Source organism: Dichomitus squalens (assembly GCF_000275845.1).
Source record: "Dichomitus squalens LYAD-421 SS1 unplaced genomic scaffold DICSQscaffold_11, whole genome shotgun sequence".
Classification (NCBI taxonomy): domain Eukaryota; kingdom Fungi; phylum Basidiomycota; class Agaricomycetes; order Polyporales; family Polyporaceae; genus Dichomitus; species Dichomitus squalens.
Genome location: NW_006766893.1, coordinates 409,800 through 431,831, shown reverse-complemented (window position 1 = coordinate 431,831; position 22,032 = coordinate 409,800). Strand labels below are relative to the sequence as shown.

Sequence of the window (22,032 nt, the reverse complement as noted above, 5' to 3'; positions counted from 1 at the left end):
TTCGAAATCTAGAGAGCTCTATGACTCGAGACGCGGAGTCGTCCCGCAAGGTTTTGGGTCCAATTGCCATCAGGCTTACAGCGGCAACCCCAGGTGAACCGTATGTATGTCGTGCCGAATCTGGTTCGGATTTGGGCGCATTGTGTACGATTATTCTCGAGCAACGAGTCTATAACGCTCTCCCGATGTCTCCATCCACTCTCCGGACAGGTTTTCAGGGTATAACAAACCTAGCATAGGACGATCCCGTCGAGCTCGCTGCACCCGCTGCCTGCGCACCTCTGCTCGCTTTGCTACAGGCGCTTGAGCTGACCTTGAATCCAGGTGGGCAGGCGCCCGGTAGGCGCGCGAAGAAATGAGCGAGCGACAAGAGTTGAACACGCCTATTCCCGGCGCATCAGCTTCGAGTGCGGACCCGACCACGTGATATATATAGGCTGCGACGCGGCGCCGCGTATGTGCCGCAGCTTGTGCTGCACGCCATTCCACTCAAGGATGGAGCATCAGCTATAGTGGATTGGATGAGAGGCACTTCCAAGCTTTGAAATACTCAACGAAGTGATAGGTATCCGAATATTCCTGCAACTTTGTGGAATCCGCACTCGTCGCCCGCATGGGCCCGTGTGGATGGCAGGGGGGCGTTACCGTGACTTATCGGGGTACGGAAACATTGACAGCAACGCTAGTGTCAATACTGGTTGGCAGGATGGCTTCACGAATATTGGAGGTCCAGAAACCGATCATGGGAGATCTACTTTGGTTACGCTTGATAGTCAGTCAGAGGAACCACCTTCACTGTCTGCTTGAATGAATATAGTAGACATTTGCCTCGGAGTCTCTAACACTAATCTTATCCCTATCCTCGACGATGGTTCTGTAAATTTTCTCAGACAATGAGTCATTCGCCTACGGCTCTCTGGTTCGCAGTCTTTTTCACTGCTCATGTGTGCCACGACGCTGCTTCTATCCAAGAGGTGAAAGAAGGTGAGGCTTCGAGAGCTTGACTCCGCCCTGAGGCTGGTTGCCCTAAATCAGAGGTCCGTGATGCGTGCTGCTGGTTTGTAGTTGACGGACTTGTGCACAAGGTCATGTTAGCATGTGTAGTGCGTAAATCACGGTATGATAGGAAGAGACTGCGCAAGTGGCGCAAGAGGCTACATTGAAGACACAGTGGGCGACAATAATTTACGAAAACGAAAGCAAAGTGAGGGCGGTGAGCAACAACACATCATACAACAATCTCTCAGGGAACGCCTCCCTGTCCGACGAGCTCGTCAGAGTCGAGTCCTCCCCACGGACGAGGGCGACTCTTGCGCCTCACCGGTAGCCGATGCTCCGCCGCTGCGGCTGCTGGTTCTTGTGTTGGTGCTGCGGGTGCGCCTGGGAGCGGAATCGCGGGCTAGGGGTCCGCGTCACTTCCGTGACCGTAGTGAGGACCGTCGTGGTCGTCGTGCGCGTCGTGGTCACAAAGCCGGACTCCTCGGTTAGGGTGACGGTCTCGGTCGTTGCGGGGTGCGAGACCGCTCGCTCGGTCTGCACCTCGACATCCATGCCCTTCTCGTGTTCACGCTCGGCCGGCGCGCAGCGGGTGTAGTGCCAGAGCTGGCAGAGCTCCCCAGGAACGAGGGGCATCAGCTGAATCTGTGCGCGCAAGTGAGTCCAGTATAGCTAAAGGAGGAAGGTGATTGGGGAGCGTACCCTGGTGCCGGGCGTGCTGTCGCCCCAGTCGGCGAGATCAAAGACGAAGTTCGAGTTCGGCCACGATATCCTGCACACCCTCGTCAGCAACCCTTATCTCTCTCCCTGATCAAACCGACATACCTGATCCCGTCCTCAGTCTGCTCAACGCTCCACGTAACAGGATACGCATTCGCCACGACCGGCGCATTGTTCCTCACCCCGCCCTCCACCGTTAAGTACAGCGCGTGCCCTGCCTTCGCCGAGCGCACGCATCGGATGACGTACCCGTGCCCGCTTGGGATGAACTCCCATTGCTGGTTCGGCCCCCCGTGCATAGGGTAGCCGATGATGCTCGTGTAGTCATATCCGTGCAGGTCCATCGCCGTCCCCGCGCGCGCGTTCAGGAGGACGTATGTCCCCGGGGTCCACATGGGGGGTGTCGGCGGATCCCGGGCCTTGGGGGACTGCGTTGAGGGGGAGACGGCGACGGCGGTAGCGTCGGACGCATCAGCAGCGTGGCCAGGGGGTGAGCGCGACGGCGTGAAGTCGAGCGGGGCGAGGAGCTCCTCCGTCTTCAGCTGGGGGCGGGGCGTCCGGTTCTGCGCGGGGTCTGCGGCTGCAGCTGCAGAGGCTTCTTCCTCCGCAGCTTGGGTTTGGGCCTCGGCTTGTGTGTCGACTACAGGCTCCGCGGTCTCGACTTCGAACGTGCCCACAGACGGCAGGAGGCCCGCCTCGAGGTCCGTCTCCTCGTCTGCCTGGCCCTGAGGGGCAGGGGCGTCGTCCTTGACGTCGTATCCTTGCACCTGCACCTTCTCTATGTGCGGCGTATTGGGCGGGTGCTCCTTCGTCACGACAGGCTCGGCGGGAACTGGGGTCGGAGGCTCGGCCCCGGGCATCGCGCGTGAGCGGATCGAGGATTCGCTTGCCGCTGTGAGTGCGCGGCCGAGTTGGGGTTGCGTCTTCTGCGGGGTGCCGTTGACTGTCGCGCCGTTGGTCTTGGGCGAGCCCGGACCCTGCTGGTTCATGTCGCTCGGAGCGTTACCCATGGTGCTAGTGTCGGACTTGGTCTTCGGCTTGGGCTTGGCGTTGGTGTCGCTTCGGTCGGTGTCGGAGGAGGTCTTGCGGTTCGAGGAGGCCTTGCGGTGGAAGAAGCTCTTGAGGGTGTATGCTGTGTGGGCTGTGTTCGCAGCTTTGGAGGGCGGGTTGCTGTCGCTGTCGTCGGCACGCTTTGTCCCGCGCCGGCGGATGCTGAGGGAGTGAAGTGTGGACATCCCTGGTGGTGAGCGAGGGGGAGGTCCTTAATATCGCGCTTGAAGTGCCAACGAGTGGCTGTCGTGTGGTGGAGGGACGCACTGTGCGTGGCTACGCAGTCGAGTGGGCGAGGGGGGGTGGTTGGAGAACACCGCAACACGCGACTTATCTGTGCACAGCACGCACCTTCATGTTGTGGGTTGGGTGTAGATCCCGCAACCTTACGTACCGAGAACGAGGCCCGTGTTAATCAACGGGGAAATGTGAGGTTTCGACGCGTCCGACACGCATGCGACGATTGGCGACGCGTGCTGGAGAGCACGTGTATAGCTGCGAGCTGTGCAGGGCCGTTGGACGTCCGTCCGCCGAGAACTTTGCGGTGTGTTGGCGAACGTGTTGTGGCCTGTAGCCACGTTTTGTGGAATCCACAGGATGAGCTAGAACCATGACATGCCAGGGGGACGCGAGCTTCGAGACGTGGATGTGAGCGCCTACACAACGGGCAATGGAGATGTTCGAACGAGTAGTTCCAACCTCAGAATAGAAGAAGTAGCACGTAATGGCACAGCGACGAGTAAGATAAAGCTGAGAATAACACACACGTGGGATACAACAGAATAGCCAGGGATATATGATAGATCAGTCGTGCGGTCGACTCCCAACATGCTACCGCGCAGAAGCACCACCAAGCTGGGGAAGATACACGTCAGCCGAAGTACGCGGGCGGAGATATGAGAAGGTATGAAGAGTAATGAGGTGGTTGAGAACGAGTGTACACCGCAGCATGCACATCATGCTGTGATGCTCTAGTAAGCTGTGACTGAATAACTGCCGCGTCGTAAGGGAGCCTAATGTTATACTCCGACGCAAGGAGGGACTCGGGTAATCTGGTGATATCCGAGCAAGACGGAATGTAGTGCAACGGGGTAGGCGGAGCCCACCGGGAGCGAGGCTGCATCGTCTCGCTCTATGGTTGAGAGACTCACCTGTTGCAAGTGCGCGTCAATGGTATCTCCATCCTCCATGTTGTGCTATAGTATCATCAGCGAGGAAACGTGGTATACGACTTACGCATTTACTAACCTCGGCTGGGGTCTCCTCTGGTCGTAATCGTTGACCGCTGAATGTGAACTTAAATGTTCCTGAGCCATGGCATGAGACTTGACCCTTACAAACAGATTGCTTATTGGTTGTATCTAACCTGGTTCCTTCCCGAATCGTTTCTGGTCCAGGATATGAACGTGCCGTGACTGACGGGGTACAAGGCGATGGCTCACCTCCGCGGCTTCGAAGAGCTTCTTGAAAGGCGTGAGAGTTTTGACCTTCACTGTACACGCTGGCGGATTGAACATTAGCCCACTGGTCATGAGATGGTACAGTTGCGGATACAACGAATGCATCCGACGCGTTGCTGCGCGTCGCCGGTCGCGTCTCAGAAGGGGTGGCACTCACTTTGTCCCTCGAAATCCACCACCAGGTTGATCTTAGGCTTGACGTCCTCCTGTGGTTGATCTTGCTGTTCTTCTGTCATCTTGCCCGCACCGTGTGGAGTGTGCTGCTACGGGTTTGGAGATCGCGGGGGCGGCTGTGGTGGAGGAGCGCGTTCGAGTCGCGCGACGCGTTGCAGGCGCCGACGTGTATCAAAGGCGTTTGTGATAGCCGCCGCGCCTCGGTGGCCGAGGCAAGCCGCGACCCTTGGATATTGACCCCATCCCCCGCCGGTGTTAGCTCCCATCTCGGGTGTGGCTATTGACGTCTCTACAATGCTCTGATGCTAGTACTGCCTTAAGCTTACCACTCTGCTACGTACTCTGAACCTGACATACTCCATCAAGTCACCTACCATGACGATTGACCTTGACACCGATGGCTCAGACTTTCCTAAGTTCGACAAACAGAAGTACAACAGGCACCTGCGAGGATGGTTCTCTTATGCCTTTGCTAGGTATATCGCCCTTTGGGCAATTGCGAGACAATAGCTGATGCAGGTTCAAGCGAGGTATTCGTGATCGTGTCGTTGACCCTGTTTCTTCCGATATGCCTCGAGCAATTCGCCAGGTACGTCCCTTCTGTTCAACTAGGAATGAGCAAGTAGCCTCATAATCCTCTGCAGAGACAACGGATACCTGCTCCCAGACAAGATCTATCCATGCACCCCTGTCACCACCCAGCCAGTCTCAAACCAGGCGGACGTGGACGCACGCTGCGTAGTCAAAGTGGGCTGGCTTTGGATAGACAGTGCAAGCTTCAGGTACGCACGAGCACTCGCTCATTATTATCGCCAACACTCGACTTCATTCTACCAGCCTGTACGTGTACTCCCTGTCTGTCGCGCTCCAGGCGCTGACAGTGATATCCATGGGAGGCATCGCAGACCACCGTACGTCCATCTTTCTTCCTCCATTCCATTCCGGTCCTGTCCTTACCTTACATGCCGCAGCACCACATCGTAAGAAGCTCCTCCTCACCTTCGCCGCCCTCGGATCTTTCTCCGCCATCCTCTTCTTGTTACTTCCATCCTCCTCGCCGGTATGGCCCCTTGTTGCCCCGTTAGCCATTTTCGCGAACGTCGGCTTCGGCGCATCCATTGTTGCACTCAACGCCTACATCCCGACCCTCGCGCAAGGTGCACAGGAAGTTGTCGCTGCGCGCGCCGACCTGCTCCGGCTTACCCACACGGACCCCACACGGCCCTCGTACGAATCCGCGGAAGATGAGTCCACGGGAGATACTCACGAGCCTTTGCTGAGTGGAGGAGAGGACGGTGACAAAGCTTCGGCTGAGGCGAAGGCGAAGCACGACAAGTTGCTGTCCGCAACGACATCGCGGATATCGTCGCAGGGAATTGCGCTTGGATATGCTGCGGGAATAGTGATGCTACTCCTTGCGCTCATCCCTGTGCGCGTGCTGAAGGGCTCGACGGACTCGCTTCGACTCGCAGTGGGCCTGAGCGGCCTATGGTGGGCGCTGTTCTCCCTGCCTGCGGCAGTCTGGCTCCCAGGGGCGTCCTCTACACCAGCTCCGGGGGCAATCGCCCTTGCGGAGAGCGAGGCGGACGTCACCACAGCTCACGTCAGGGAAGAGGACGACTGGTCCATGTCGCGCGAAATCGTCCGTGCATGGAAACGCCTGGGCCAAATGCTCCGCTGGCGCGAGATAGCGCGCCTCCGCAACACCTTCATCTACCTCGCCGCGTGGTTCCTGCTCTCTGACGGCTTCACTACCATCACGTCCACTGCGCTCCTCTTTGCCAAGACGACGCTGCACATGCCCGCGTCGTCGCTCATCCTCATCGGGGCGCTCACGCCCTCGGCGGGCATCGCCGGCTCACTCGCGTGGCCGTGGGTTCAGCGGCGGATGGGCTGGTCGAACTTGAAGGTGCTTGTGGTGCTCGTGGGGATGGCGAGTGCGATCCCAGCGTATGGGTGTCTGGGGTTCTTGGACGTGTTCCGGAAGTCGAGTGTGAAGTTTGGGGGGTTGACGACCCCGGGAGAGATGTACGTTCTCGCGGTATACTTTGTAAGTGTTCCTTCGCTCTGGTGTAGCGGCGTTGAGCTGATAGGACGGGGAATAGGGCTCGGTGTACGGGGCGTTTCAGGGCTACGCACGTGCTTTCTACGCGGAATTCATACCGCCTGGCGAAGAAGCGAGGTGGTACGGGCTGTTCTCTATCACTGACAAGGTGTGTACGCTCTTCGTCATCGCCACTGGAACCTTCTCATGCGTGTCTGATCACTCCGGTGCTGCAGTCGAGCTCCTTCGTCGGCCCGCTCGTCGTGGGGCTTATCGCGGACGCCACGGGCAACATCCGCTATTCGTTCTTCTTCTTGGTGTTCATGATCTGGGCAGCTATCCCCATCCTCATGGCTGTCGACGTCGAGCGTGGACGCGAGGACGCTCAGCGGTACACCGCTTATGCAACGTAACTACGTGTAATCCTTCCTCGCGCTGCATCACGGACTAGTTTCTTGGATCAAGATGGTTGTACATTCCTTCTTCGTGGGCTGCATATCCTACATGAACTCCTCGATGACCCCCTGGAGGTGCCTAATCATCTTCTTGCTCCTCCTGCTACCTCGGAAACAACAGTAAATGTCAGGTGCGTCCTCCAAATGCAACGTCCTGCGCACTCACGCTGCCTTCCTGGCCTCCAAGAGATCTTGCGCCCAGAACCTGATCGGCCGCTCTGTGCAGCTCGAGTTCAACATGCGATTGCGGAACACGTGCATGCAGTACCACGCCGAGCCGTCGAGCTTCTCATGGCAGATAACGTCTCCATTGCCGTCGTAGAACCGAGCGGTGACCCACTCTGGATCGTCGCCATGAGTATGGTACCCTCCGCTGTAATTGTCCGGTTAGCTAGGCCGACAAGATCTATGGTGCATATGCCCTTACACTATCTCGACCCGAGATACACCGGCGTCAAGGAAGTTGGACCCCACGAGCTCTTCGCGGACGCGTTGGAGCATGTGTTCACGGACGAGCTGCTTCCGGGTGCAAATAGTTTTTGGGGAGAACTCGATTGGTATTGTGGACGCATTGCGATGATACATGGTGCCGAGCTGAACACGCTTGATTGAGGGTAGAGGGCAGGAGAGTAGTCGCATCGCAGCTTGTGAGTCGTTGGTGTCGCTTGAGATGAAGATGCCTCATTCTTATGCTGTTTATATCCCGTAGGATTCGCGTTCGGTACAGGTTTGATTTCAGGTTTCAGACCACTCATGTTGATGCACTCGAGAAGCGTCATGGAAAGAGACTCTAGGGGGGGTGACCTCTGACGTCGGCATGTAAAGCAACTTCTCTACCTCTTCGTGAGCTTTGATGCCATGTGTTCCTCTTTGCGCCCTATGTAGGCCATCATCTCTGGAGAAAGCCCTCACGCCACCATGAATCCGAATGTACTAGCGTCCCTTCCATAGCATGGCATCGGCCACAAATGAGAAGCAGCTCGCGAACTCAGTCCACCTACCGCATACCAGCGGAAGGGTAGCAACGGCATTTCCAAATTGGGCCACTCATCCTCCTGACAAATGACGTAATTTTATGCACGCGTCGGTGTTCAACGCTTTATACTTTCCCTTTCGGTCCCAGCAATTTTCTACAGTCGAAGCCTCCTCCTACATAACCTAGCTATCCGGAGCGAGGTTGTCGGTCCACGAGGCATACTGTTCCACGACGGCCGCTAGCTCCGCGATGTGGTCCCTGACCATTGTACACCATCCGGTTCGAGCGGTCGGCGGGGCGGTGGCGTTTCTAGTTCAGTGAGCTCGTGGATCTTCTGCACGTCCTTTGTGGTATTGCTGAAGCCTAGCTTCGCTATTGAGCTGTCCTTTGATAGGAGTGCGGTGAACGCGGTCCGGACGATGGCTGTCGTCATCGAAGGATGGTGTGCTAGCGTCGTTTAGCGTCTATCGGCGATATCAGTATAGAATATGCTTTCCTCCACACAGCGGTGATTTGCAAACAGTCTGGACAAGGATACCAGTAGCGAAACGCTTCAAATGCTTATCTTGATGGCCCACTCAGGGTTTAGCTCTTGCTTTGTACAAGGTATCCATGATGCCGCCCAGCGCTACATTACACGTGAGTACACACACTGGCTCTGATAAGGGGAAACATACTCACTATCTTCGGAAGCACGATATAATCCGAGCGGAGGTACCCAATGATCTGTCTAGCGGCGGAATTGGTGACGAGTTGTCCACCTTGAGGCACATTCTCGTCTCAGACTTGGCGTGCGCGGGGTGTCCCCTCGATTTCTCCCGCCACGACATAACTTGCGCTGTTGAGAACGACAACGAAATGTACCAACGCCGCGTTGGCCTTCCGGAAGGCGGCCGCAATTTCGGCCGGTGTGTCAACGTCGAGCCTCAGCACGAGAAGCGGGTTTGAGTATTGAGACACAAAGCCCTGCAAGGCCGCAGGATTACGCGGCGTTGCGACGACCTTGTCGCCGTGCCGGAGGGCCCAGCACGCCATCTACAGGGCGAACCCGGAAGAGGAATTAGTCACTGAAGTAAGCCTGCCGTATACGATGTTCATGTGCCCACGTAACGAGCCAGACTTTGTGTCCAGGCATGTCCAGTGTCGCAGATGTCGGAGGATTTCTAGCCTGTTAGTGTTTTATTAACTCGTCCTCTACAACTTAATGCAATGGTGCGTCCAAAAACAGCATGTCACTATTGGATCCGAGGCCGCCTCATGTTTTAAAGGCCCTTTTCCGCTCTGTCGGGTCTCCACGCCGGCCGGCATATGCAGTGTGGGTTAGCACTAACCTTATAATGTGAATATCACGATATTCTCCTCCATCTCCACGATGTCGAGATAGGATATCCATCACAATCCTTCCATAGCTACGAAAGAAGAGATATGCTTGCTCTCCCCGCCGAAGTCAAGGATCCCTGGTCCCGCCCGTGGTGGTTCGACCACCTACGTAGCGGCAATGTACTTTGAGTCGGACCGGCCTTGAATCTTCCCCAATGCTACCAGGTATGCGCCTCATCACAATCAATGCATCCGGCCTGGACACACCCCGTGCTCCTATTGTAGGCGAGAAGGCCCCGCGGTGGAATCACTCGGACATACAGGTGACCCCGGTCGGCCTTTGTCGACCGGTGATAGAAAACGGATGTTTCGAAGCTTGCTATGTCCGATTAGTATCGGCTTCCCGGAGATCGCGTTTCGCAATTGAGAAGCTCAGATGAGGGCCAACATACAGTGAGGACGCAGTGTAGGCTCTTCCGGGGAGTGATGTCAAAGGGCCACTGATACATAGTATATGACAAGGAGTTAGTTGTATGTCTGCGGTTAGGAGGATATTAGAGGCGATGGGATTATGAGGGCTTGATACGGGACTCCGCACCTTCCACCGATATGTATGGAAGACCATGGACGATCAATAGGGCCGATTCTACAGCATGACCTGGCCTGAGAAAATATCGACACCTTCGCCGCAGAGTTCGTCGGGTAGCAAGGACGGACGTCATGCTTCTTAATGCCTGCCACCTAGAGAGATGTTCGGACCCGACGTGCTGGGCACTGCCAAGTGAAGCCCACTCTACCCGAAACTCCGTGCTTCATACCCAGCTTCGTACTCATTCTATCTCAGAGAATCGCAATGCGGGGATTCTCAAACTATCACAGTGTCAAATAGAGTAGTATCCTCTCATGCAGAACACTTCAAAGAGTACACGTTTCAGGGCGTAGCTATAGATACTCTGAGGGACGAAGGGAGCTCTCTACAGTCATGATTGTTTCGTAAGGTGATTCTTGAGCTAACGAGCCCCCTAAGTTGATCCTCTCTAATTCTGCCACTCTGGATTTGATGAGCAGCGATCACGGTAGCATAGCAATGTAGCCTGCATAAGCAAGACAAGGAATGGTGACAAGGCTAACCATTGATAAATATAGCACGCGTGTGGACTGTTGGACATAGGATGGGAAGTGGCGGTATAAGCGACGAGGGCAATGAGTGTACACTTGGAAGAACAGATGACGAATGCTATACCTGAGGCTTGTGGTAACGAATACAGTCAGGATACTCGTCTTCGGAAGACTCTCCTGCGACGACAGGTGGACATGACGCATCTCCAGGTGTGCATAGAGGCTGTGCTTGAGTAAGCTCGGCACAACAAGGTTATGTGTTTTCGAGGCACCATCGAAAGGCTCCGGCAAGACATACGGACCCCTTCCTAATTTAGATCTCCGCTGATTCCTCCGTGAAATTAGGAAGAACCTAAGAATGTCTCAGGCGATATAAACCATCGGACGCATCCTACCCATGACCTGGTTCCCGAGTACCCACTCCTCTGCACATTCCCTGACCTACGCTCCACGGAAGACCCGTAGGATGGCTCCTCAGCCAGGTGTATACTACGGTCCAGATGAGCCCGAATCCACTATCAACTTCGAACGATACTTCATTGCTGGGGACTTCATTACCGGTGTCGGTTTTGGTGAGACAATGCTGCATGACATAAAGAACCTGTCTGAGACACAATGATAGGGGTTCAGCTTGTCTTGTGGACGACATGCGTGACCTACCTTTGGAAGGAGACCAAGAAGAGGGGCTGGAAGACCATGTTCCTCGTTGGCTACCTCGCCGTTCTGCTGTCCGTCCAGTTCATCTACTGCATCGTACAAGCCCGCACGGTCCAAGTCATGTACGTTGACAACCGCAACTATCCAGGAGGTCCCTGGCAGTACTTCCTGGACACACAGTACCTCGCCATCAACGTCATTTTCGACGCCACATTGTTTATCCAAACATTCCTGTGCGATCTCCTTGTTGTAAGTCCTGCCCGTGACTATCTTGTTTGGACTTGGGTTAATGTCTATGGCCAGCTTTGGCGGTGTTATGTTATATGGACTGTGTCTGGTGCTAGCATGGCGATCACAGTCGTCGCACTGCCTACCATTCTGCTCGTTGCCTCCTTCGGTGCGTGCAACTTCAAGCCTGCCTATAGTCGTTCACGAACTGAAACTTCCACAGTCGTAGGCACGATCTGGACCCTCCAGTCCACTCACCCCAATCTCTCGCTATATAGCAAGGAACCCGAGGCTTTCGGGACCGCGTACTACGCGGTATCTCTAGGCTTGAACATCTTCCTGACAACACTCATCTTAGTGCGCCTCCTCATGCACCGTCGCACGATCCTCCAGCATCTCCCTCCGGAGCACGCTAAACACTACCTCTCCCTGATGACACTCATCGTCGAGTCTGCCGCGCTCTACTCCGCTTTTGCGATCATGTTCCTAGTCGCATATGGATTGAATCAGCCGATCAACCAGATATTCCTGGGGTTCTCACAGGCAGCTCAGGTGCGACACATTCATCACTCTGAAAGGGGTACGCTTCTCATTCGATAAACAGCAAGTTGCCACGTACCTTATCATATACCGTATCGCCAACGGTACCGCATGGTCTAGGGAGGCGATCGAGTCGCGGACCCTCACTACCATCCAGTTCGACAAGATGACGTCGGCGGGCCAAGCGAAACAGACAGACACGTCAACGGTCCAACTCGCGTCTGAACTTATAAGCCGGGTAGAATTGGATCACGCGAAGGGCGAAACCAGTGAATGAATGGAAGGGTGGTGAGCGCTGCTATGATACGTTTGAAGCGATAGACCTACACATGTCCTCCTTTCATCCTTGTGCACAACTACCTGTCATCACTTGTGCCAACGAAGCATTCCTAGCAAGGTATGTCGAGCTAGGAATAGTCAGAGCCGGAACGACAGCGCATTAGATAGTCCCAACACTCGATATTTCTCATCTCTGTAGATAGGTCTCCTGGTTCACCTTCGAAAACGAATGCTGATACTATCACGCATGTACCCGTATGCGGTAGATGAGCGTCACACAATGAATGCAGACTTCGAACTCTTTGATCCTGCCTCCGTGCTATTTTGAGGGTGTTTCCTAGCATTATAAGTACTGAGATCTTCTTGATGCGCAATCAAGGCCCAGATTAGTCTCATGCTAGAGAGGGACAGATATGCGCTGCTCACCGGCGGCGGGTCACTGAGTGTAAGAGACACCTAGTGTCAATTTCGCTATACATGGATCAATGTGTATGTACATGACTGATTTGCATTACATACCGTACTCCTCGCGTTAGATTCGGGAAGCTGAATGGTGAACGTTGACTTTAGTAGACCACAGACGTCGACGTTGTAGCGCAACGTTGAACGCCCGAATATACCTGGCAAACAAGGGTAAATAAGGAGCCCTCAATTTCGAGTTGACGCTGCAAGTACTCGTACTCGACATCCCCGACTGGACGTCATGCAGCCCTGTTGTATCCACAGCCAACATCATCCCGGTACGCATACCATCACTCGGTATACTTACTCCGTTGCCCGCCTGGTCAGATGTATTCATCCTTGAGGCTCAGAATGCCCTCTGCCAGTGGTTGCCCTTCGGAACTCGACTAACGCTGCCTTCCGGTTTCCGTGGAGCCTGGCAACTATGCTGAAGAGGCTGACTTTTCGAAACCTGGACGACTGGACTTGATCAATCGCGCGTTCTCAGACTTCATGCAGCTTCGTATTAGATGTCAGCCCCTATGAACGGTGAGCCTCTGTATGACCCTTCCCTCCCCTTCTCTCGCGTTGTTTCCTTTGGCGGAGCCGGCAGCAGTATCCCAGTAGAGTGCCAGTAAGTCAACGTCATGGACCTCCTGCGCCGCGCATCTAACATGAACCCAGATGACAACAGCACCATCAACGGTAGTAGCATGCAGGCCATGTCTGGGACTCGGCTTGCGATTTTCTCTTTGCTTTTTCTTCATCATTGCAGGACATGTTTGGAGCCATCCGACCGGTCAACCCTTCTCCCCGCATACCTCCGGCAGCGTCGTGAAGAGACAGAACACGCCAACTACAACGTCGTCGTTCGACTGGTGGCCATATCCTTCCTGGGGCCAGAGCACTAGCGCCTCACCGCCAACGTCGACGGTACCTACCTTGTCTCTGTCCTCTCTGGCTGCTGCAGAGGCTGCGAGCCTCAGTGTCACTGCGACGACTACGATTTTCACGACGACAACGGCCGATACTCCTGTCTTTTCTGCCGCTACTCCTGCTACGACATCGTTTTCTCTAGTGCACATCACTGCTTTGCCACCTGCCAGTAAAGAATCTTCCATCACACTGAACCGAGCTCGTACGACACAATCGAAGTCGACTGGAGGCGAATTCGACATCGTTTGGCTCGCACCTCTGTTCGGTATCCTCGCTGCCGCATTCGGCGCCGCCGTTGCTTGGTTGACCTACAGATACTTGCCGCTGTTCGGCAGTCGGGCATCTCGCTCCGGCTCTCGTGAGTCGGCCCTCCTACCTGGGCCGCCTTACGGACCAGCATCGCGCTTCAGGGATGCGGCATCCGGAGTGACGGCATCTCTCATGGACGAAGGAGAGGACGACCAGGAGTTCGACGCCGCGCGTTCTCCGAAGTCAGCCAGAGGTAATAGCAAGGTCCGCACTTGGCTTGGTCGCAGCATGTTGCGTCGCAATAAGACCCTGCCTGTTCCGTCGGCGGAGGAGAGGGAGCCAGAGCAACCACCTGAGACCGCTGCGAGAGATCATCCAGAGCCTGGCTCAGCGGAACATGATACTTTCCTAGGCAACGCGGAATCCACTGCGGTAGACGCGCCGGACGGTACACCTATGCAGGCGGGTCGTGCAACAGGCATGTCTACTCCGTCGCAATCAGTCAACTCGTCCGATCCCTATGGAGAATCCAGCCGGGCGGGCGACGCGGTGCTCTACGAGACGACGAGGAACAAGTCCATCAAGCGCGTTATCCTCGATCGCTTCCGTTTCGGTAGCGCGCGCAAGGCGAACTACGAGCGTGGGATGACTACGGATGACGATGTCGAGATCAATGGTCGCGCCCGCAGCGCAACATCCCTGAGTAGCGTCCAGCATCGCATCGGACATAGACGTACTGATACAGACGGTCATGTTACACCTCTTGCTGGTGGCACTCCTGTTCCCTCTCGGAGACCAACGGTTTCGCGCACTAGGTCTCAGCAAGTCTTGTCGCCGCCTGGCTTCCGTATACTAGTCGAGGACCCTGTATCCGGAGCGCTGCACAACGAAGACGTCGACTTCATTCGCGCGCCGTCGTCGGCCTCAAGCCATCAGCGCCAAGACTCCGACAAGTACACTAGGCTCCCTGAACGACGCGGTCCATACCCCTCGACGTCAATCACCACTACACTAGAGCGTACTACTACCGATGTATCTACGTCTCCGTCTGTCTACTCCTCGACGTCTCCTGTTCCACCTCGACTTGCGCGACCCGGGATAAACCGCTACGAGTCATCAATCTTGCTCTCAAGCCCGCCTATTGTCACCTCTCCTGCCCTCGAGTCTCAGCTTCTCTTCGGATCGACCGCCTCCTTACACGCGCTCCAGCTGCCTGCGCTCTCCGCCTTGAGAGTCAGCAAGCCCCCGAGTGCAAGGGCCAATTCCGGCGTACCGGCAACACCTCCCAACGCAAAGCACCACAGGAAGCTCAAGACACACCGTCAGCCGCCACTCCTTCCCTTCCCGTCTAGCGCAGAGTCATCGCCCTTCCGCAATCGCCTGAAGAAGTCCCCGCAGAGGATGCCTCAGACCTACGTCCCCCTGCCACCACATGCCAAGCGGGCGGACAGCAACGATTCGGTGGACACTGTTTCCGAGTCGTTCACGACCGCGTCCTCGGGCTCACCGGATAAGGCGCGCGCGGAAAGGTACGGAAGGGCCACACCAGCGGAACGGTTTCGCGCGCGACACGCTGCTTTGGAGAAGGTGGAAGCCATCCTGTCGAGAAGCTGGAACGAAAGGGACGGCACCGGGACGGAGACTCCACGTAATCTCGGGGCGGTCTTGGGTGCCGATTCTGCGGAGGAGTTGGAAAAGACGCCTGGCAGGGAGGTGGACTTATGAGAAGCGTTGAGAGGAACGGGTATCGAACAAAGATTGGGAGTGTTCACGCACTAGCACGTTCAACGGTTGTTATTGAGAAAGTGCTTGGGTCGACGACCCTTCTTTGAAATCTATCTTATGTGGGTTGGCATTTGTGGGAAAGGAAGTAACTGTAGTTTATGCGGGAAAACCCGGATCAATGGCAGCGAACGCCAATGAATCGTTCTTGCCTTGGAACCTCAAGCTTTCCTTGTGTCGAGCTTAAGCAATGGTCCGCGATTCGAGACCGCAACAATTGTCATTGCAAGGTGGACACAATATTGATACGTTTGCTCCGTAATGATTAGATTGTGATGGTAAATCTACGCGTTACGCTTGAGTGGCCACATGCACCATATTTCTTCTCGGAGATCTATGCGCTGAGGGCCTCAACCGCTACTAGGCTCGGCCACTCCAGATGGTACGCACACTCACCTTAAGCACGCCTTTCCTATCACTAATTGTCATATAGAGCTCCCAGGCCATCATCACTCCAGCCTAGGATACTCCCATACGATGGATCCGGAAGGGGTTTGGACTACCAGTACTATCGCTAACAGACTTCCACCGAAACTGCTCCGCCTGGTATTCCTCGACCTACACGCTAGGGAAGCTCGTGCGCGCGATGACAGTGTTGATACCTGGGACGTCTATTAGAGAAGGAATGGCTGGTTTCGAGTTGCTGGCATCTGTAGTAGCTGGCGACATGTCGTCAACACGACCCCCGCTCTCTTTCAGGTTATACACATCAGGCGCGGACGAGAGTGGGCTGAACTCTGCTTCGAACGGACGAAAGGTGCGCTCTCAGTAGCTGTGACTATCCATACTCCAACGGCTTTCCCGTCGGTGCTCGACCTCCTATCGAACAATGGACCTCGTATCCGCAGGCTCGTCTTGCTCAAGTGTACGGACGGCACCATATCCCTTCTCCGCTCCCTTCTCAATCCATCGATCATGGGCGCTCTCACAGACCTGTACGTCTCCGCCTCCAGCATTGAGGCGAGACGCGCACGTCCTGGAATCGAAGTCACTGCATTCTTTCTGCCGGCGTTGCAGACCTTGTACTACCAGCACAGCGCGCCTCTCGACTGGCATGCCCCTGCTCTTCGGCGGCTCCGAAGACTATATCTACATGACGTGGGCAGCAGGGTGGAGACTCCAACTCTCACCTTCGACGCCTTCCTCCGCATACTCCAAGAATGCCAAGGTCTCGAAGAGCTCATGCTCAACTTGCGTCTGTGGCCCTTCAATGCCTATAGCGGGCCGAATGGCAGTCGCAACATGTCATCCGACGTCACCGTTCACCTACCGAGCATCAGCATGGCGCGCTTCCTTTGTCCAGCCTCGTCCGAGCCTGACTCGCCAGAGATATTTCACCTTCTCTCTCACTTCCGGCTGCCGGCTACCGCCGAGGTGTACGTCTGTTCGCAGGTGTTTGATCAGGAGAACCGCGGCTATGGTGGACTTCTTCATACCATACCTCAGGTTGTCTCGGGATCCTCACCAAAGCCACTGCGGGGAGTATCTCCCTTACGTCGTTCCTAGTGGAGGTGAACGGTTGTTCTGGGCAAGGAAGGCTCTTCGTTACGCTCCGGGACACTTATTACGGCCGTTTCGACCAGTGGAGCTACGCACCAAAGCAAAGACTGGCCGACTTCTGCACGCTCTTCGCTCGATCACCTCTGCAGGAGCTGATCGTTGGCGCTCATTTCGAAGGGAAAGCATGGTGCCGGCTATTGCGGAAATTCCCTGGCTTGAGGTCCTTGACCATAGGCGGATCTTTTGTCATCGACGAGGACCTATCGCGTATGTTCCGGGACCTGATGCATGCGCTGAAGAAGGTCAAGAAGGACGAGCTGCTTGCACCAGCACTGCGTTCACTGGCCCTTAAGGATATGGCCTTGAATAGGAATCAGCTCCGTACCCTCGTCAATTCTCTCATGGTGCGTAACAAGCGCCAGCGCAAGCTGTCCATCCTGCGGTTGCGATTGTGCCGTAAAATGTACGCTGAGGGTCGACGAGATCCGACCTTCACTGAGGTGCTCGGCGATCTCGGGCTGGACGGCGATGCACTTGTGGACGGACAGATCATTCTCGAGTACCCATCTCAAGAGGACAGTACATAGAAGGTAGTAGTAGATAGCAGGGGATAATGCGGACAATATGCGCATTTGCAGATCTTATGCATTACCCCCCACAAGTGGTCGAAGCCCCTTCATCTGAGGTGTATCTCGAACAGCGGTCCATGCCTTCCAAGCGTTCTCCGAATCCGTCAAGAAAGTCTGTAGCAGATCTCTGTCTGCAGGATCTAGGCCATCGCCCTCCCAGTCCTCATCGGTGAAGTTGAAACCAGTGTTTCTCCGAAAGAGTGCCTGGCTCCTCAATTTCCTGGCCATAGTCTCCTTCCAAGCCCTCCATACAAGTGTGTTGTTGGGGAGCATCCCATCCAACAACTCGCTCGGTGCCTTGATGTGGTAGACCCACGCGAGCACGAGACAGGTGAATGCGGTGGTTTCCGTCCATGTGTTGAGCTCGTACTTCTGGATGTCTTTTTCCTCGTCGATCTTGAGGACGTCGAACAGGATCCGCGTTTGGATCCCCTCGCGATCGATGGACGAGAGGAAGACGTTATACAGCCACGAGGCGCCCAGCGTTGCAACGAACATGATTTGTCCGAAGAGTGTGCCCTGCGGGATGAGCAAGAGCTGGGACAGGAACTGCACAATGAGCATGATCGCACAAGGCCCGATGGCGCCCTGAGGAGGCACGAATCGCTTCGGCTGCTGTCGACGATTTGTATAGGACTGCACCATCTCCGGGCTCCGTTCTTCGCCGCGGCGTGGACCTGGTCTCTCCTTCACGTGCTCCCGGAACTGCAGGGTGAAGCGACCCCGCACGAAGGCGTTGATGGCGCCCTCTCTTCCAATGAGCAGCACTACGTCCGAGTCTCCCTTCAGTACACCATCTCCTGGGGGCGCCTTCTCGGCTGGTTCGTGATGCTCGAACGTCAGGTTGCCGGAGCCGATGACGAAGCACGACAGGCCGTTGGCTACGATTCCAAGCGCGATGCTCGCGAGGCAGAACCAATCCGCGACGAAGATGCATCCAGCGCACCCGAGCACGCTGACGATGATTGGCACCAGCGCGAGGAGCGCGGAGTAGCCCCATGAGAAGGGAAGTAGCGGCCTTTCGGTCACATTAGGTACGTGCCGGAGATTGACGATCGTCACAGTCGTGCGTATGGTGCGTCTGCCGTCAATGTTGGTATGTCGAGTAGGCGGCAAGCTCCGCGTCTTCTTCATCATCAGGTACGCAGGATGTTGTGTATGCGGGAAATTCGAGCCGGAGTGGACAGCAATGAAGGGTGGGCCCTCCTTGCCGTGGATCCCAAACAGCTTCGTGGGGTCGTGTTCACCTCCGGGGAAGAGTCCATCGCTCATCGCCCAGTCAGCGAGGGGGCCGAACTTCTTCGCGATCTCATAACTGCCTGGAGTATTGTACCAGCCAAACCAGCGGCGGTACGGGACAAGGTTCGCGGTAGCCATCCCGTTGACAGCACTGTCGCCACCAAAGAAACCGGCGACTCCTAATGCGTTCAACGTGAATCCGGAGCTCGACGTCGGGAGGGGGTTCGTGAATGTAGAGTCGTCGTGAGTTGAGATGCGGATAGCATCCGGAACGCTGAAGCGGAGGATGTTGGTAATAGGCAACACCGGCATGGCGAGCTGGAGAAGGGGAGGAGAGCTGTTTCAGCGTCGAAAACGTAGCAGTTGATATACGTACGCGCTCCTTAACCGCGACGCTCCCTTGCTTCGTGCCATTGTTCCTCGTGACCATTACATCTCACACATGGCTCGGCGAGCTTCTCCGCGCAAAGTTGACATCTTCGGGCGGGACTCGACGCCTGTCACTGCGAATGCGCTGGGAGGTATGCTATGTTCCCTAATTGGCTTCATGTGCGAGTCCAGACGATGCGATGAGTCGCCCATCTTCACCCCAATATCTGAAGATGGGCGGTCGTGTGAATGGTGGCGAGTGCGGCGGCAAGACAGGCCCTTGAAAGCGCCTGTGGTATTGTCTCGAAAGCTTCTGAACATCTTCTGTGTGGTCTAAATTGACCACATGAGCGAAGCGCTCGGCGATAGGCAGGGATCATGCATGCAATGCGTCCCTTGGCAGGTTGCGTAGACTGTGGAGACGAAGAGAGCATTGTAAGCATTGGTGGCTGAGACTACCTGAGGAAACACAGTTGTATGGGTGGATGTCACTCAATGGCACATAGCACTGAACAAACCATGGTTTAGCCAGTGACATTATCTTCATCTTCTATGACATGTCGCCCCGAACACCATCAATGTCGGTATCGATCCCGATGTTCCCGTCTCCAGCGCTCTCTAGGAATGCGCGCAGCATTTCCTTCGGATGATGCCAGTGTGCCTGTGGAAGGGCGGCGATGAATACACCGATAGCGCGACTAAGAAAGAGCCACTCACAAGATTATTCGCGCCGCGCGCCCGCGCGCGAACTTGACGTCCTAATCGCAAGTCTCTAACTCCGTTCTGCTTGAAGCTCTTTCTCATAATAATTGCAGGGTACGACACCTCCCAAACAGACTGCTCCCTATGCTGTCCGGACCTCGACATGACGCCACTCGTCCCCAGCTGATGGTGCGCCGGTATTCAAGAGGCAGAGAGCCCTTTCACTGAGACGTCCGAAGAATCCAACAGACACGTAACTATACAGAAGCGTGCGGTCAGAGCATCCCGGTCGTCAGGAGTATCATACGTTCCATATTGCAGAGGATCCAGGGGCTTTGAAAGAAACGTCTGAGGCAGAGAAGCGAGACGTGTGCGTCTGTCCAGCGTATCAACGGCCACCCGGCGTCACCATGAGCAAGGTGCCTGCTCAGCCATGCAGGAAGAAGGGCTTGTCCGTCTGCTTCGAGAGAGTTAATAGGATCAAGGAAAGGGTTCAGAGGGCCTTTGACGGGATCTGGAAAGGCTGCGATAGAGCTGAGAGGTTCTGTAGCGAAACCCGCACCAAGCCAGCTGCTGAGAGGCCATCGAGACGATATGCACCGTACAGAACGATCCCCCCAACGTACTGTGCCAGCCCGACATCACCTATCTGGAAGGAGCCCACGTTGGCGAGAAGGGCGTGCATCCAGAGAGTACGAAAATGAACATACTACAATGATGCAGCCGACATCGCACTTGTGCGATCCGCCCTACGGATTCCATGGCCCTTCACCAGCTCCTGGAGCAAGGGGTAGACTTCGCGAGGTCGGCATCCCATGTACTGGTCGAGATTGTGCAAAATGTCTTGCATTTCACCGAATTTGGTTGGGGGAGACCTCAGGTATGAGTTCCTGTTCCTCCTTGGAGTACGGCTGCTAACTGGGACAGTCGCGACGAAGGAAGAGAATTATGTCAGGGCTACAGATAACCGAGTGCTGGAGAAGCGGTTTCGGGATCTCTGCGGTTCTGGCCAACAAGAGAGCGGGATAATAGAGAGATGGGACTCACCGCTATACCAGACGTAGCCGTGGACGATAATCAAAGTAGTGTAGTCATCGACCTGTTCCACGGGAGCACCCATGTCTGCTAAGAAGTGCAGGTCAGTTGCGCTTTCCATCGCAAAACGGGGATGGACGTGCAGTGCAGTAATGTACAACGATTACTGGATGTCGCGCCGCACAAGACCTCTAAGCCTGAGTCCCTAGCTTGCCTATGCCCTTGAGCGGCAACATCGAAGCAAGACCGTGCCCGACCTCGACCTAAGTGTCCGTCTACGTCACGACTCATTCGCAGACATGTCCTACAGAGGATAGTTAGCTCGGGAGGTCCCGCTATCATATTGAGAGACCCCCTACCTCCGTCCTCGATCTCGAGTGAAGATCACAGTGAGGCGGACTACTAGTGTTGCGGGCGGATAGAGCGGAAGGGCCGCAGGTGATTGACATCCTATAATTGAGAGAGCACTTAACGGTCACGAGGTAGGCAACGCAAGTTCGGAACAGAGAAAACAGGGGCTATGACTCAATGCTGTTCGCGAAGTCGTCGATGTTAGACCAGCGCCAGCTCAACGTGCCCACATGAGACTGCCGAGGCCATTCAGTCGATCCGCAATAATCCCTTTGGGCCCGATACAACAGGAAGACTTGGCTGTATAGCTCAGCTCACACCCGAGTCAATTCGACGCACTCCGGGCAGGCAAAGCCAGCAGCACGGCGGGTAGTACGAAGGGCAGACTCACCGATACTCAGAGGATCATAATCACCTCTACGTCGAGCAGTCTGCAAAATATCGCAAGAGCATGAGCTCACAGAAGTAACCTCTGGTGACTTACAAGTGCAGCACCATGACGGTGCCAACTCAGGGACCACTGAGCCGAACGGCGCTAATCAGGGCCATGACTGTGCCATGTCGGCAATTTCCATCCGGGTCCGCCGCTGGCGTGGTACGGGACTCGGGTGCGAAAGGCTGTGGAGGCAACTCTAGTCGACACGAACAAGCATTGTCGAAGATCGGTCAAGGACAGGCCTCGTATGCGCTTCGCTCAGCTTTGTCCACAAACTCCGTTTCAAATAGCCTTTCTTCTGCCAACAGGTGGGAGGAGTAGAAGTGTCCACGGGCTACGAAGCAA

General features: G+C 55.6%; 9 protein-coding genes across 9 annotated transcripts; 4 read left to right on the top strand and 5 right to left on the bottom strand.

Moving 5' to 3' along the window:
* Positions 1-1,132: 1,132 nt before the first annotated feature.
* Positions 1,133-2,129, bottom strand: DICSQDRAFT_85541 (uncharacterized protein). Its single transcript, XM_007365203.1, has 3 exons — positions 1,822-2,129; positions 1,699-1,777; positions 1,133-1,641 (listed from the first exon to the last, which is right to left on the bottom strand). The coding sequence occupies exons 1-3, from the start codon at positions 2,109-2,111 to the stop codon at positions 1,318-1,320; spliced, it is 693 nt and encodes a 230-aa protein (XP_007365265.1). The 5' UTR covers positions 2,112-2,129; the 3' UTR covers positions 1,133-1,317.
* A 1,468-nt stretch (positions 2,130-3,597) lies between these two features.
* DICSQDRAFT_169584 (uncharacterized protein) lies at positions 3,598-4,462 on the bottom strand (the record flags this gene model as incomplete). The annotated part of the gene is made up of 6 exons (XM_007365202.1): positions 3,598-3,621; positions 3,918-3,962; positions 4,015-4,073; positions 4,133-4,154; positions 4,209-4,258; positions 4,384-4,462. 6 exons carry the CDS (start codon positions 4,460-4,462, stop codon positions 3,598-3,600), a joined length of 279 nt encoding a protein of 92 aa, XP_007365264.1.
* A 182-nt stretch (positions 4,463-4,644) lies between these two features.
* DICSQDRAFT_154854 (MFS general substrate transporter) lies at positions 4,645-7,308 on the top strand. The gene is made up of 7 exons (XM_007365201.1): positions 4,645-4,876; positions 4,927-4,989; positions 5,045-5,182; positions 5,238-5,311; positions 5,372-6,450; positions 6,506-6,613; positions 6,681-7,308. Exons 1-7 carry the CDS (start codon positions 4,776-4,778, stop codon positions 6,855-6,857), a joined length of 1,740 nt encoding a protein of 579 aa, XP_007365263.1. The 5' UTR covers positions 4,645-4,775; the 3' UTR covers positions 6,858-7,308.
* Positions 7,309-10,780: 3,472 nt separating this feature from the next.
* Positions 10,781-12,016, top strand: DICSQDRAFT_126736 (uncharacterized protein; the record flags this gene model as incomplete). Its single annotated transcript, XM_007365200.1, has 5 exons — positions 10,781-10,886; positions 10,937-11,220; positions 11,275-11,368; positions 11,423-11,751; positions 11,804-12,016. The coding sequence occupies 5 exons, from the start codon at positions 10,781-10,783 to the stop codon at positions 12,014-12,016; spliced, it is 1,026 nt and encodes a 341-aa protein (XP_007365262.1).
* Positions 12,017-14,969: 2,953 nt separating this feature from the next.
* On the bottom strand, positions 14,970-15,432 carry DICSQDRAFT_136121 (uncharacterized protein). The gene has a single exon (XM_007365199.1). The coding sequence runs from the start codon at positions 15,240-15,242 to the stop codon at positions 15,057-15,059; it is 186 nt and encodes a 61-aa protein (XP_007365261.1). The 5' UTR covers positions 15,243-15,432; the 3' UTR covers positions 14,970-15,056.
* A 909-nt stretch (positions 15,433-16,341) lies between these two features.
* Positions 16,342-17,513, top strand: DICSQDRAFT_169579 (uncharacterized protein; the record flags this gene model as incomplete). Its single annotated transcript, XM_007365198.1, has 2 exons — positions 16,342-16,810; positions 16,873-17,513. 2 exons carry the CDS (start codon positions 16,342-16,344, stop codon positions 17,511-17,513), a joined length of 1,110 nt encoding a protein of 369 aa, XP_007365260.1.
* Positions 17,514-17,567: 54 nt separating this feature from the next.
* Positions 17,568-18,689, bottom strand: DICSQDRAFT_59467 (uncharacterized protein; the record flags this gene model as incomplete). The annotated part of the gene is made up of 2 exons (XM_007365197.1): positions 17,568-18,161; positions 18,249-18,689. 2 exons carry the CDS (start codon positions 18,687-18,689, stop codon positions 17,568-17,570), a joined length of 1,035 nt encoding a protein of 344 aa, XP_007365259.1.
* Positions 18,690-18,806: 117 nt separating this feature from the next.
* Positions 18,807-19,016, bottom strand: DICSQDRAFT_26701 (uncharacterized protein; the record flags this gene model as incomplete). Its single annotated transcript, XM_007365196.1, has 1 exon — positions 18,807-19,016. A coding segment is annotated over one exon (210 nt), but the record flags the coding sequence as incomplete, so codon positions are not given.
* A 1,183-nt stretch (positions 19,017-20,199) lies between these two features.
* On the top strand, positions 20,200-20,883 carry DICSQDRAFT_136120 (uncharacterized protein). The gene is made up of 2 exons (XM_007365195.1): positions 20,200-20,514; positions 20,546-20,883. The coding sequence occupies exons 1-2, from the start codon at positions 20,276-20,278 to the stop codon at positions 20,781-20,783; spliced, it is 477 nt and encodes a 158-aa protein (XP_007365257.1). The 5' UTR covers positions 20,200-20,275; the 3' UTR covers positions 20,784-20,883.
* The last annotated feature ends 1,149 nt before the right edge of the window (positions 20,884-22,032 follow it).